General features: G+C 53.1%; 1 protein-coding gene across 4 annotated transcripts in view; it reads left to right on the top strand.

Annotated features, from left to right (window-relative positions):
- Positions 1 to 9,191, top strand: part of TSEN2 (tRNA splicing endonuclease subunit 2) — a 20,117-nt gene extending 10,926 nt beyond the window's left edge. Inside the window, exons 7-12 of one of the 4 annotated variants that reach the window (XM_016185562.2) lie at positions 641 to 691; positions 3,196 to 3,334; positions 4,200 to 4,236; positions 5,099 to 5,210; positions 7,523 to 7,612; positions 8,683 to 9,191. In XM_016185562.2, the coding sequence (XP_016041048.2) occupies positions 641 to 691; positions 3,196 to 3,334; positions 4,200 to 4,236; positions 5,099 to 5,210; positions 7,523 to 7,612; positions 8,683 to 8,742 (489 nt within the window). In that variant the 3' untranslated portion in view covers positions 8,743 to 9,191. Of the gene's footprint in view, positions 1 to 640; positions 692 to 3,195; positions 3,335 to 4,199; positions 4,237 to 5,004; positions 5,211 to 7,522; positions 7,613 to 8,682 lie in introns of those variants that run through there. The other 3 variants (XR_009547082.1, XM_060180681.1, XM_060180682.1) reach the window with 3 other exon arrangements.
- Positions 9,192 to 15,106: the final 5,915 nt, after the last annotated feature.

Below are 15,106 nucleotides of genomic sequence, written 5' to 3'. Positions count from 1 at the left end.
AATAACAGGGAGTCAGGTGGTAGCGCAGCAGGTTAAGCGCAGGTGGCGCAAATTGCAAGAACCAGAGTAAGGATCCCGGTTCGAGCCTCTGGCTCCCCACCTGCAGAGGAGTCACTTGACAGGCGGTGAAGCAGGTCTGCAGGTGTCTATCTTTCTCTCCCCCTGTCTGTCTTCCCCTCCTCTCTCCATTTTTCTCTGTCCTATCCAACAGCGATGACATCAGTAACTACAACAATAAAAAATGAGGGCAACAAAAGGGAATAAATAAATAAATAAATAAAAGAACAATTCAAAGTGTACAGCCCAGGGGGCTGGGAGGTGGCTCAATGGTAGAGTACAGGGCTTGCATGTATGAAGCCCAGGGTTCGAGCCCCAACACCATATGTGATGGAGTGATGCTTTCTCAAAAGAAATTTGTTTTTGAGATTTTATTTATTAATATGAGAGAGAGAGAGACACTATCACCCTGGCTTAAGCAGTGACAAGGATTGAACTTGGGGACCACATCCTTGCAAGTCCAGTGCACTTAACGCACCGCTACTGCCCAACTCCCTGTAAAGCAATTTCTTAAGATGTGAGAGAGTATGGGTGTGTTTGTTCTTAGGGCGGTCCCTAATGAGCATTTTCTCCTCTCTGTTAGGCCTTCTTCTTGGCGTACGCTCTGGGGTGTCTGAGTGTTTACAGTGAGAAGGTAAGATGACTCCTATGAACAAAGTTCACTTGACCCAGGGAGCTGGCACAGTGGTAGCAGACACGGGCCTTGCATGCCAGAGGCCCAGGCTCATTCCCTGGCACACCAATAGCAGCACTGAACGGTTCTCTAATAATCTCCTGATGTTCAAACCAGGTTGTAGTCACTTCTGCGTGCTCTCAGACCTGAGCAGACGTGTCCACCCTGAGCAGCTAGTCTGCTCTGTCTTGGGCGTTGGGTCCTGTGCTAAGATTGTCCTAGCACAAGCCAGCCCTGACCCTTTTAATGGAGTCAGTGAGCACAAGTACATGCAACGGTCAGGAAACCTGAGCGGGAGCAGTGCTCAACGCCAACGCCAACGCTCCTGTGCTCTGGGCCTGCTTCAGTGAAGGCTGCGCAGCACCAGCCACCTTGCAGGCTGCAGGCACAGCTTCTGGCCCTTTCCTCCGGGTGGGGGGCGGTGTGTGTGTGATTGTCCTGGGTCAGGGAGGTCGCGCAGCAGCTGCACACCAGACTTCAGAAATCCCAGGTTCAGAAGGCAGAACTGAGTAGACTCTGGTCAGTCTCTATCTCATTTGCTCACTCACTAAAAGAAATTGTTAATCTAAAGAGGAAGGGCTGTCACGTCAGGTTGGCCTGCTGCCTGTCTCCTGGCGGAGGGCTGGGGCTGGGGCTGAGGCTGGGGGAAGCTGGGTGCAGGTGGGGCACTCTCTACCCTTGTCTCTTCTGAACTTGGAACCACACAAATAGGACACACATTGAAGATATTCCAGACAGACCTGGAAAACGGTCAGCAGGACAAAGAAGAGCCCATCTCCCTGCCGCCCTCGGGTGCAGACACATCCATCACTCACCAGCCTGTTCCCATAAACCCCTTTCACAAGTGTCCCAGCGGCTTGCAAACAGCTGACTGATAGGCGGGCAGCTCCGCCCTGTCCCCGAAGGTGGCCTTTTACGAGACCACCCTGCCTCCTCTCCGGGGCCTTCGCTTGTCAGAACATCCTCAGTGAAGCAGGGTGGGCTGCCTGGGGAGGAGGCCCCACCCATTCTGCGCGGCTGTTGCTGGTTAGGGGAGGGCTGGGCTGTCCCCTCCCAGGGGCCTCTGCAGGCCACACATGCATGGAGCCTCCCCTTAGGAAGGGCTGCAGAACAGACAGCGGCCAGCTGAGGTTCTTCTCATGGCTCTGAGATCTTGGCTGCAGCCAAGTTGAGTGACTGAGCCCTAAAGCCCCCTCCCTAGGAGCTGCTGGTATCAGGAATCCCCCAGGTGGCCCTGCAGGCTCCTCAGCCGCTCCTAGTTGCCATCCGTGTTAGTTTTGATTTGGGTTTTTACCAGAGCTTTGCTTAGCTCTGGCTGTTGGTGGTGCTTGGAATTGAACCTGAGACTTTGGAACCTCAGGCAGGAGAGTCTCTTGGCAGGAACCGTGATGCTGCCCCCCCCCCCGCCCCCACCCACCATCAGGTTTTCACTGTGCAGCAGAATATTCTCTAAGCCAAGGCACCACAGTCTTTGCAGTCCCTGTATGAGGAAGTCTCCAGCCTGGGAGACAGGTCAGATCCAAGCCCAGGACCCAGGCACAGCCTGTCCGCACACCCGAGTCCCTGGCATATGCCAAGCCTAGTGGGCACTCACCATTGTTTCTGTCTCGTAATAAATCTACACATTTTAATTCTCTTGTAAGCAGGTGAATCATTACTGTGTGCCTAGAAATGGCAGCTTGTCTGCTTTTAGTGACTAGATGGGAGTGGTTTTGTTTTCTTTCTTAAGTTTGTGCAAAATTGTGTGACTGTTCTGAGCATGGCCTGGCCCTCAACAGCTGCCCCATGAAGGTCTTTGAAAATGCGCAGATCACGCTGCCCTGCAGCCCTGATGAACGAGCCCTGCCGGCCTGGGGCCTTACCGCTGGCACAGCCCCCACCACCCCCTCCAACTTCATGGCCTTCTAAGCACAGTGCCCTCCCCAGGCCCTCTGGAGCAGCTCGGCCCAGGGACCTCAGTGACCTGAGGTGGCGGGGGTGGGGAGCAGCCTCAGAAAAATTATTTTTTTATTTTAGTATCAGTGATTTAATAATGATTAACAAGATTATAAGATAACAGAGGTACAGTTCCCACCACCAGAGTTCTGTGTCCCATCCCCTCCATTGGAAGCTTCCCTGTTCTTTATCTCTCTGGGAGGATGGAAGGTAGCCATGCTTGCCACTGTACCCCCAATGCATCCCTCTGAGAGGATGGACTAGAATTCTTCGTGAGGTGCAGAAAGTGGGAGTTCTGGCTTCTCCTCCAGAGTTACTGAGGTCCTCTGTGTCATTTTCTTTCATGTTCGGCCTGGGCTGTGTTTGAGCCCCTTGCTGCCCAGACTCGTGGGTGGCGGCCGCCACGTGGCAGTACAGGGTTTCCCCCGTTCGACTCGGCCCTCTGGCTCTGGGCTCAGCGGAGGCAAGGTCCAACGGCCGCAGGTGAGACCGCACACACAGCAACGCCTTCCTGTGTCCACTCCCTCCAGGAGCCTTTGACCATCATGCAGCTCTGGAAGGCTTTCAGCACAGCTCAGCCCACGTTCAGGACCACGTACATGGCATACCACCACTTCCGGAGCAAGGGCTGGGTGCCCAAGGTGGGGCTGAAGTATGGCACGGATCTACGTGAGTGAAAGGGCCTGGGTCTGCCCTAGAAAAGTACAGCTGCAAAGAAATATTTAGGGGAGACAGCATAATGGTTATGCAAAGAGACCCATGCCTGAGGCTCCAAAATCCCAGGTTCAGTGTCCTGTACCACCAGAAGCCAGAGCTGAGCAGGGCTCTGGTTAAAAAAAAAAAAAGGAAAAAATTTAGTGCCCAAGGGGGTGGTTCAGCAAGCAGAGCATAGAACCTGCATACATGAGGTCCCAGATATATTTCCCTAGAGAATCATACTCTGAGCTTTCTGTTATAGAAAGGAATCTTGTACAAACATCAGGGGGCTGGGCGGGGGTGCACCCGCTCAAGCACACTTAGTGCTAAGTGCAAGTATCCATGTTCGAGCACCCAGCTCTCCATCTGCATGGGGGAAGTTCCATAAGCTGTGAAGCAGGTCTGCGGGTGTCTGTCTTTCTCCCTCCCTATCGCCCTTCCTCTCTCAATTTATCTCTCTGTCTTATCCAATAAAATGGAAGAAATAGCCTCCAGGAGCTGTGGATTCATAGTGCCAGCACCAAGCCCCAGTGACACCCTGGAGCCAAAAAAAAAAGAAAGGAAGGAAGGAAGGAAGGAAGGAAGGAAGGAAGGAAGGAAGGGAAAGATAAGAAAGGAAAAATACCTGCACTACCTTTTCCCTGGACCAAAACAACGTGGAAAGCAATTGCTTTGTTCCAGGGAAAAAGTGGTGAGCATTCTATAGAAATTATCACAGGCTGCATCAAAGCTTAATCACAGACAAGAGTGTTCCTGCCCCTTTGAAGAGGAGAGAAAACACCTGCTAACTCAGCCTTTCAGTTTCAAGTAGTCAGACATTTTCTCTTTTTCTCTACAGTGTTATATCGCAAAGGCCCTCCATTTTACCATGCAAGGTTTGGAATGATTCTTATTTATTCATTTTTATGTGTGTATTTACTTATTTATTTTAGATAAAAACAATTAGAAGTTGAGAGGGAGTGGGGAGATAGACACCTGTGGACCTATTTTACAACTTTTGAAGCTTCCCCCTGCAGGTGGGGACCGGGGGCTTGAACCTGGGACCTTGCAAACTATCACATGAATACTCAACTAGGTGCGCCAGCACCAGGCCCCTGGAGTGATTCTTAAATAAATTCACAGGTCAAAGGGAGGACAGAGCATTCTGTCCTCCACCGTCATTCTCCAGGGCTGGGTCCCTTGGGGCTGACAGGACGCTCAGGGTCTCCGCCCTGTGCACAGTCTTTCTGTACACGGAGCACACACAGCTGTGGTGGGTCTGTCAGAAAACTCAGTGACCACCAAGCAGATCCACTCAGTAGTGATTCCACCTTAACATCAGTGAGGAGCAGAATCTAAATCTAAGAAATACTTGTGCTCCTTCCCCCTAAGTGCTGAGATCAGCCTGGAAGTTCATGATGTAACGTGATTATTTTCTCAGTCAAGGTCGGCTAGGGAGCAGGCTTAGGACCCAGTGGTGTCCATTTTAATTTTCTGTGTCTCCCTTCACAGTAGGACTACTACGGTTAGTGGTCTTTGTAAACAGGTTTCAGGCGGGGCTTTTTTGTTTTTTTAATGGGATTTCTGTGTTCATTGATGAGAGAGAAAGCGGGAAAGAGACAGAGAGGACCAGCAGGGCATCACTCTGGCACGTGCTACGCCAGGGACAGAACTCGGGACCTCACACTTCCAAGCCTGACCTCCTGGCCCCAGTTTGAGGTATTTTTGTCTCCACGCCTCCCTCTCCGTGCTCCCCAGCTACTCTGTAGTCATCGAGATGGTCAATGAGCGCTTCCAGGGCTCCCTCCACAGACCCTTCAGCTGGAAGTCGCTGGCCGCCCTGAGCAGAGTCTCAGTCAACGTCTCCAAGGTAACACAGCAGCAGCCAGGGCCTCACGGGTCACTTTGAGGGGGGAGAGAGAGTGTGTGTGCACGTATGTGTATGCATGTGTGCGCATGTGCGTGTGTGTAGCCAGCACCTGACATGCGCTGCTTTCAGTGCTCCCCAACCAGCATTTTTTGTCAGATGCAGAAGGCTTAGGAAAGCCACTTGTAGGCATTCCTGCTAATTTGTTTTATTTTGTCCAAGCCAGTGGGGAGTAGGTAGCACAATAGTTATGCAAATAGATTCTCATGCCTGAGGCTCCAAAGTCCCAGGTTCAATCCCCTGCACCACCATAAGCCAAAGCTGAGCAGTGCTCTGGTTCTTCTTCTTCTAGCGTTTGCCCTTCTTCCGTAGCCAGTCAACAGCGTCATGTTGAGCCTGATGTAAAGTTTCGAGACCTCCTTTGAATCTGGAGAGGTGGCAGTCATTGACTATGTGGGTCATAGTCTGTCTGTAGCCGCAGGGGCAGTTCGGGTCGTCTCTGGCTCCCCAGCGATGGAACATAGCGGCGCACCGGCCATGGCCTGTTCGGTAGCGATTGAGGAGGGCCCAATCATAACGTGCTAGGTCAAAGCCGGGTTGACGCTTGCAGGGGTCTGTGATGAGGTGTTTGTTCTTTACCTCAGCTGACTGCCAACTCTGTTTCCAAGAGACTGAAACAGAGAAGTTCAGTGTAGGCATAGGGGACCAGATTGGGTGACGAGACGTCAAGCGTTGGACAGGGTGGGCGAAGATATCCGCGTATATTGGCAGGTCCGGTCGAGCGTAGACGTGGGAAATGAACTTAGATGGTGCCGCATCCCGACAAATATCTGGCGGGGCGATGTTGCTAAGAACTGGCAGCCATGGAACCGGGGTGGAACGGATGGTTCCAGAAATTATCCTCATGGAGGAATATAATTTGGAATTGACCAAGTGGACGTGGGGGCTACAGAACCATACTGGGGCACAGTATTCTGCAGTGGAATAGCATAATGCCAGAGATGATGATCGTAGTGTGGAAGCGCTCTGGTAACAAAAACAGAAACAAAAAGAGACAGGCAAAGAGAGTGAAAGAGCCCACAGCACCAGAGCTGCTTCCTTCAGTGCAGTGGGGGCCGGGTTCAAGCCAGGGCCGCGCACATGGCAGAGCAGCACACTGTCCAGGTGAATGATTCCCCAGCCCGTGTGGGCATCTCAGAGTGTTCCTGCCAGGGAATTTGTGGAAGGCTGATGGGAGGCAGTCCCCCGCCCACCACCTGGTGCTAAGGTCCAGGAAGCATCTGAATAGAGATTCCTGGAGCCAGGATGGTGGGCTCAGCCGGCCTTCCAGGGCACCCTGAGTCAGCACAGGTGACACGTGTTCAGAGCCCACTTGCACCCGGGCCCAGGGGCAGGTTGCTTCTCAGGCGGCAGAGCTCACGGAGGGAGCAGAGTCCCTGCTCGCTGCTGGGCCGTGTCCTCTCACCGCTCTGTGGCTGACCCTCCTGGAGGCGCAGCTCGGATGCTGAGGGACAGACCCGCAGTCACTCAGCTACAGAGCCTGGGCTCAGACCCAGAGCCCCCCACATCCAGGCTGCCGCCAGGGCAGGAAAGAAATGTCATCTGACCCCACACCAGGCCCATCACAGGCAAAAGCCACGCGTTCCCCCGTTGTTCAGTAACGCACAGACCGGCAAGAGACTCGGGGGTCAGTGGTCTTCTCCCACTCTGCCCCCGTCCCTCGGGCAGGGAGTGTGGACTGTCCAGCTGGGGTCAGATGGCCGGCATCTTCCGTGGGGGTTAAGTTCTTCAGTTTGAGCTGTGAAAACAGCTCTGTCCTGTCAAACGGGATGAGGTACCTATGTTTATGCTCATTACCGGGTAGAGACAGAGATATATTTTATTTCCCTGAAATAGACCCAGCACACTTGGCTCCATGACCTCTGAGCTGCCTTTGCATTTAGATGAGGGGTGGGGGACAGCCTGGGGCGGGCAGTACACTGCAAACACCACAGCAACTGGAGTCGCTCACATGCTGCCAGGGCTCAGCCGGGGCTTCACCCGCGGGGCGCCAGCACTCCCCAGGCTCTCTGGGCTGTGCCCTGTGCCCACACTCACTGCCTGGGTCCAGGCCGACACTCAGTGCGTCTGCAGGCTGAGTCCGTGACAGCTGGACGCCAGTCCCTTGTCCGCACCTCAGCCAGCAGTGCCCCCCGAGAGTGCGCTGTGGGGGGTAGCTTGGGTGGTGTTTCCAGGTGGTGGTGTGGGGGTGCCCTGCCCAGGTCTCCCTCAGCCCTAGCCTCCCTCTGACACCTCATGGCTTTGCATCTTCCCAGGAGCTCCTGCTGTGCTATTTGATCAAGCCTGAGACCATGGCCGACCAGGAAATGGAGTCACCAGAATGTATGAAACACATCAAAGTCCAGGTGGGTGGACCCAGATCAGGACCCGTGTCTTACTCAAGTCCTAAGACCCTGAGGCTGGATGGTGTCGCCCCAGAGACTGCCCACTGTCACGAGGCCCCAGGAAGAGGAAGTGCGCGGGTCCTGCCCTGGTCGCACAAGGCACTCCCGTGTGCCGCCCCCACTGAGCCCACTAGACACACAAGCGGCGCCTCTGCTCACTGCCCCCTAAGCAGCCCCCACAGCGTCCTGCCCACCACCACATGTCCCCCTGGGCCCAGCATTCACAGATGGCCAGGCGTCTCCTGGCCATGCCGCATCTTCGGCCTCTATCTCAGAGACTAGGAGAGTCCAGACTCCCTCCCACCTTCAGCCAAGCCAGGCAGCTGGGTTCTGTGCCTCCTCTCCCTCCCTCCCAGGCACAGTGGCTATGCCCAGGCTCCTCTCTGAGACCTTCTCCATGCCCACTGCCTACCACCACCACCCCCCACTCACCCTGCACCTCATTGCCTGCCTTGTCCCTGCCTCCCCGCCAAACCAGTGTTTACAAGACACAGATGCAAGCCCGAGTTCCCCTCCCCCCTATGCTGACTGGCTCCCTGCACCCAGCACCCAGCGCCCACAGGGGCCTGTCCTCAGGCTGAGTGTTAGGCGTTCACTTTGCTGCTGGCGCTGATGCTCCTGAGAGGGGCTGGTGCAGCCACAAGGGAAGCAGGTGTGGCTCTAAAACCCTGCACCATGGGGGTGGGGGACTGCTGGCTCGCCTGGCAGACCCCACGCCTGGCAGTGCACTAAGCCTGGGCTCCATCCCCAGCACTGCACGGAAGCACAGACAGCACCGGAGGAGCCCCAGGCATGTGTGTGTGTGTGTGTGTGTGTGTGTGTGTCCGTCCGTCCCTGGCTCACCCCCAGCACCACAGCAAAGGTCCATGTGGCTGTCATGGAAAAGTCAATCCTGCCAGCTCCCTTTTCTCCGCACGTGTCTGTTTGCCAGGAGAGGGGCACCCAGTAAGTAGGCAGCTCTGGGAAGCATGGCTGTGACTTCACGGGCTCCTCCTTATGAAACCCACTGTACCTCATCTTGGTTCTTCCAGGAGGTGATTCTCAGCCGCTGGGTGTCTTCCCGAGAGAGGAGTGACCAGGACGAGCTGTAGCTGGCCGGCCTCGGACTCCTGGTTTCCCCAGCAAGGACCTCCGGGCCTGCCACAATCCCAGTGCTGCCTGGGCTTGTAAAAAGTCCTTGTGTTAGAACCGCCCTTCAGTGTAAATGTGTCAAAGGGCAGAGTGCTCCTGGCACCAAACACTTCTAGAGACTCGGAAAATGGAATGTCGCAGGAGACTTGAGCTGGGGTGCTGTCCTTGCTCGGTCTTGCCGTCCTCCAGCCCCGCCTGTGTCCCCACCACTGGGATGAGGTGAGGGACAGGCAGACTCTTCCAGCCACCCGACTTCTCTGCATCTCTGACTGGACCTGTATCTGGGACTGTCCCTGGGCTCCCAGGCCCTCCTCACAGTGTCCGCTCTGAGAGCGTGGCGAGCAGACTTCGAGACCACAGGCCTGTGTGCCAGTCTTTCCAGTGAGTAAAATAAAGCCTGTTTGTCCGAGCTTTGCCATGTAGCCACTTAAATACCAATGTGTCTGTCTGCAATAGGGACACCTCCAGCATCAGCTCCCTGATTCTCAGGCGTGCGGTGAGCTCGGTGCCAGGCACATCTGTGTCCTGGACACAGTGGCTTAACAGAAGATCACACTGTCCTGCTCCACTTAAAACAAGGGGACTTAGAAAAGTGTGCTGACGTAACACATGAAAATACAACATGGGGAGTCAGGTGGTAGTGCAGCGGGTTAAGTGCACGTGGTGCAAAGCACAAGGACCAGCATAAGGATTCCGGTTCAAGCCCCCAGCTCCCACCTGCTGGGGAGTCACTTGACAGGCGGTGAAGCAGGTCTGCAGGTGTCTATCTTTCTCTCCCCCTCTCTGTCTTCCCCTCCTCTCTCCATTTCTCTCTGTCCTATCCAACAATGACAACATCAATAACAACAATAAAAAACAACAATAAAACAAGGACAACAAAAGGGAAAACAAATATTAAAAAACTAAAAGAAAAAATACAACATGCATGTGACTGACAGTAAGCAGGGCCTTTCTAAGCTGGCAGGGAGCAGTGGAATTGGGGATGACCTTGGGGGGCAAAGGGAAAAACAGACTTTGCCAGGGTTCAGCTCATCCAGTGACCTCTCCTCGGCCCTCAGGGCTCGGCAGCATTTGGCTAAGAACCAGCCTTGTGCGCTGAGAGGTGGGAATAAGATGAGTCCCCATGACCCGTGCCGGCCAAGCGAGCTTGATGTCACCCCCTGCTGCCTTCTGAGCCTAGGTCCTGCCACTGGAACCCCTGGCCACCCTGGGAAGGTGCGGGACCAGCCTGAGAGGTGGGGTGCAGGGCAAGGGTTCTGCACACAAGGCGCCTCTGGCCCGGGACAGGCGGGAGCATAGTCTGTCCTCCCCACCCACCATCCATTTACAATAACAGAACTGAGTTTTTTACTGTTTGTTTTTTGTTTGTTTGTTTTTTTATTGACACCAGGGTTATTGCTGGGGCTTGGTGCCTGCACTACAAATCTAGCACCACAGCAGCCTTTTTTTTTTTTCTTTTTCCCTTTCTATTTATTTGACAGGGAAGAGAGAAATTGAGAGAGCAGGGAAAGAAAGGGGGAGTCGGGTGGTAGTGCAGCGGGTTAAGCGCACGTGGCGCAAAGCCCAAGGATGGGTGGAAGGATCCGGGTTCGAGCCCCCCGCTCCCCACCTGCAGGGGAGTCGCTTCACAGGCGGTGAAGCAGGTCTGCAGGTGTCTATCTTTCTCTCCCCCTCTCTGTCTTCTCCTCCTCTCTCCATTTCTCTCTGTCCTATCCAACAACCAGTGACATCAATAATAACAATAATAACTACAACAACATTAAAAGGGCAACAAAAGGCTAAATAAATAAATAAAATTTTTTTAAAGGGAGGGAGAGAAAGACCTGCAGACCTCCTTCACCACCTGTGAAGTGTCCCCTCTACAGGTGGGAAATAGGGGCTTGAACCAAGATCCTTGTGCACGGTGATATGCCACTGCCCAGCCCCCCGGGACTGAATTATTTATAGTCCAACTAAAATCTCAGATGATTCTAACAGGTATGTTAACTTCCTTACCAACTAGTGACACCCATTTTTTAAAATGAGCTTCAGGCCCATCGAGCTGTCTTGCTTTATGACATGCGCAGAGCGAACAGGTAGGTGTGCAGGGAGGCCTTGCTTACGATGGCATGATATTTGTGAAATGGTTCAACAAAAGAAATAGTTTTATTTCAAGAGAATCTTTTTGTATGTTTCAAAGCAGTATTTCAGAGGTCGGGTTCCTCTTAACCTTTAAATGGGACCTTCTAGACAGTGGGAAGTGAACTTGGGAAGAGCTGGGCTCAGATCCTAGATCTGTCTACAGGAGACCATGGTGCCCCAGCTTCCCGCCCCCCAGCCTCAGTTTCCCCATTTGTAAAGTGGAGAGGGCACAGGGGCAGGAGTAATACTTCCCAGGTTCCTTTTACAGGCTGGACAACAAGACGCTGTGGGAAAGGCTTTTGTGGCCAGCTTTTCGCTTGTTTCTATTTTGTTCTTGCCTTTCAGGTGTAAAATGTGGGTTCCCGTGATTACCTTCTGAGGGAAATGGAAGGTCTGTTCTGCACAGGAGAGCAGACTGTGGGGAGGAGTCTGAGGGGACTAAGTGGGGTCAGCCTTGGCTGTGGGGAGGAGGGCCCGGGAGGATACAGAGACCCTCCTGCATCAAGGTGCTGAATCAGCATGGGCGGGGGCTCAGCAGAGTAGAGTGTGTGCCCTGGAGTCCAGCTTCTGACTTTCCACTCTTTGCCCTGAGAGGAGGAGAGACACTGAGGCAATGCTCCACCACCTGCGGCTTCCCTTGGTGCTGCTCATCGTGCTCCCATGTGAGGCCGGGGCTCCGCCCCTAGCAGGGTGTGCAGTCTGCCTGCTGAGCTCTTGGCAAAGCAGTGTCCTCAGGGTCCCGTCAGTCTTGCAAGTCCAGCACGTTGCAGACACCCCTGACCTCGAACTGTGGTCCATGAGCATGTACCCGAGACCAAGTGGGCCCCAGGGCAGTGCCCAGGGGGCTTCTAGCCACTGTGATGCTTCCACAGCCTGGGCAGCACTGCCATCTGTTGGCCCGTGAAGAAACTGCATGTCCTTCATGGGACTCAAGCTGCAGGGTGTGAGCAGAAAATTCCTCAGCCGCTGAAATGAAAGAAAACTAGCCGGCTGGGCAGGCAGCATCATGGTTCTGCAAAACGACTCCCCTGCGGAGTCGGACGGTAGCGCAGTGGGTTAAGCGCACATGGCGCTTGGACCGGCATTAAGGATCCCGGTTTGAGCCCCCGGTTCCCCACCTGCAGGGGAGTCGCTTCACAGGCGGTGAAGCAGGTCTGTAGGTGTCTGTCTTTCTCTCCCCCGCTGTCTTCCCCCTCCTCTCTCCATTTCTCTCTGTATTTCTCTCTGTCCTATCCAATAACAACGACAACAATAGTAACTACAATGATAAAACAAGAAGGGCAACAAAAGGAATAAATATTTTTAAAAAAAAAAAGAAAAAGAAAAGATGCCCTGGCAGTGCCACCTTCAGGCTTGAGCACACACCCCGCCCCTGTCAGAAATGGAGGCCCTGGGGGCATAGCTGAGTGGTGGAGCATTTGACTGCAAAAATGGAGACTCTTTAAAAGGCTTTTTGCTAAAGGAGCAAAGGGTGTGGGTGAGCAGTGAGAGCTCTCCTGGGAAGAAGCTGCTTTGCCAAGTGCCTCATGAAGGTGCCAGCCTGGCCCCCACTCTCCACCCCCTCATTGGGGGAACCTGGGTATGGTGGGGTCTTTCCCTGTCCCCTGGCTGAAACAGTCAAGCCCTGTCCATAGCAGCAAAAAGACACGGCACTCAGAAGCGAGAAGCAGCTGCTTCATCCACTGGCTTGTTTCTTCTTGAGAGAAGCAGAGCATCGCCCCGGCACACGTGGTGCTGGGGATGGAACTCAGAGCCTCACGCTGTAGCGGCCAATGCTTTACCCACTGCTTCACCTCCAGGCACTTCTAGGAATGATTTTTTAAATTTTTTTAAAAATATTTATTCTCTTTTGTTGTTCTTGTTTTATTGTTGTAGTTATTACTGTTGTTATTGATGTCATCGTTGTTGGATAGGACAGAGAGAAACGGAGAGAGGAGGGGAAGACAGAGGGGGAGAGAAAGACAGACACCTGCAGACCTGCTTCACCGCCTCCCCTGCAGGTGGGGAGCTGGGGGCTCGAACCGGGATCCTTATGCTAGTCCTTGCGTTTTGCTCCACATGCGCTTAACCCACTGCGCTACTGCTCGAATCCCAGGAGTGACTTTTAACTGTTGTGACAGGTGGGTGCTTCCTTTCTCACTTGTGTGTCGGGTGGGAGCAGGACCCTGAGCTCTCTCCCCCTCTGAGGGCAGATGGCAGCCCGGCCTGCTGCAGAGTGTGAACTTTGATCGGTCCGGGAGGGGACCCTGGCTTTGCCTCTGGGCACTAGGAGCAGGTGCTGTTCCTGTCCTGGGGCTCTGGAGGCTGAAGGGGCTGGGTGGGGGGAGCTGGAGGTTGGGTCCTGGTGTGGAGTCCTGGAATTCTCTGCAGATACAGCTGCAAGCCCACTCTGAGGCTTTATCCATCGGACACTCAGACACTAATTAGAAGCGACACACACAGCCCTGTATTCACAGCTGCATTATTCACAACAGACGGAGAGTGGACGCAGCCTAAATGTCCATCAGCAGATGACTGGCTAGAGAAGTCATGGGATATAGACTCCTTGGAATACTACTCTGCCATCTAAAAAGATGATATTGTGTCCTTGGGGACAAAATGGATGGAACTGGAGATAATGATGCTTAGTGAGATAAGTAGAGATGAGTGACAGCTACGAGATGGTTTCACTCAGATGTGGCGTCTAGAGATCTGATACATATGAACTTGCCAAAAAAAAAAAAAAATCCAAACAAAACAGGCAAGGAATCTGTAAGACTTGTGAGAACTCTGGTGGTTCTCTGGGAGGTGGGAGGATGGGTGCACAGAACTCTGGTGCTGGGTATGAGTGAAACTACACTGTCATCTTATAATCTTGTCACCCACTTTAAATCACAATTTTTTAAAAAATGAAGATAAATAAATGTAGCTGCACTGATACTCGGATAAAAACTAGACCAGAGAGCACTAAGAATGTTCAGGGAGCTGGACGGTGGTGTCCCTGGTAGAGCATAGCATTCCAGTCCCCACTCCCCACCTGCAAGGGACAAGCTTCACTAGCGATGAAGCAGGGCTGCAGGTGACTCTCCCTCTCTGTCTCTTCTGCCCTCCAGGTGTCTCTCTGTCTAACCCGTCAGTGAACAAAGTAAATTTTAAATCTGAAAAAGTGAATGTTTAGAGCTGGGGAGGAACCAGAGTCCCCCTGCCCCCAGCCTGGTCCTTTCATCTTCATCCAGTGAGTTTCCGGAACGTGCAGAATAGCAGTCCAGGCCCAGGTGGGCTCATAACCTGGATGGGAAGTTTTGTTTTTCATAAAAGTCCCTGAGTTCCTACATTTTTTCAAATAAACCTTTTTATTTTTTAAGGATTTATTTTATTATGAGCAGGGAGAGATAGAGACTGAGACCGTACTGCTGGGGCCCAGCGCCTCCATGCTTGAGGCTCCAACACTTCACCCACTGTGCCACCTCTCTGACCAGAGACTCCTTAGATTCCCCCCAACTTTTTTTATTTTGACCGAGGCAGCAGCTGACAAGACCATCAGTACTCATAGACTCCTGGAGTGTTTGGTGTTTTAAATGCTGTTGATCCGTCCTCTTTGTCAGGCATCCTGCCTCTGCCCCATTAAGGTCGCCATTAGCACCTGGGGTGGGCCCCGCAGGTTCCCATAGTTTGGGGGAATCACTTAGTGCTTGACTTGGGGGTGGGGGGTAAGAGGAGATGGCATAGCACATCATGTCAGACCAAAGACAAGGTGAGTTCTGGAAACGGTTTTCAAAACAGACTTGTGGAATATTTTGCTTACTACTGACTCAATCTTCATCACCACATAAGCCAGAGCTGAACAGTTCTCTCATAAAACATAAATTAGGGAGTCGGGCTGTAGCACAGCCGGTTAAGCGCAGGTGGCACCAAGCACAAGGACCAGCATAAGGATCCCGGTTCGAACCCCGGCTCCCTTCCTGCAGGGGAGTCGCTTCACAGGCGGTGAAGCAAGTCTGCAGGTGTCTGTCTTTCTCTCCCCCTCTCTGTCTTCCCCTCCTCTCTCATTTTCTCTCTGTCCTATCCAACGACAACAACAACAATAAAACAACAAGGGCAACAAAAGGGAATAAATAAATAAAATATTTTTAAATAAAAATTAATTAATTAATCAGGGAGTTGGGCGGTTGCACAGCGAGTTAAGCTTACATGGCACCAAGTGCAAGGACCAGCATAAGGATA

The sequence above is a fragment of the Erinaceus europaeus genome, chromosome 21, assembly GCF_950295315.1.
Source record: "Erinaceus europaeus chromosome 21, mEriEur2.1, whole genome shotgun sequence".
NCBI classification, from domain to species: domain Eukaryota; kingdom Metazoa; phylum Chordata; class Mammalia; order Eulipotyphla; family Erinaceidae; genus Erinaceus; species Erinaceus europaeus.
The sequence above is the reverse complement of the archived record's forward strand: the minus strand, read 5'-3'. Positions and strand labels throughout refer to the sequence as shown.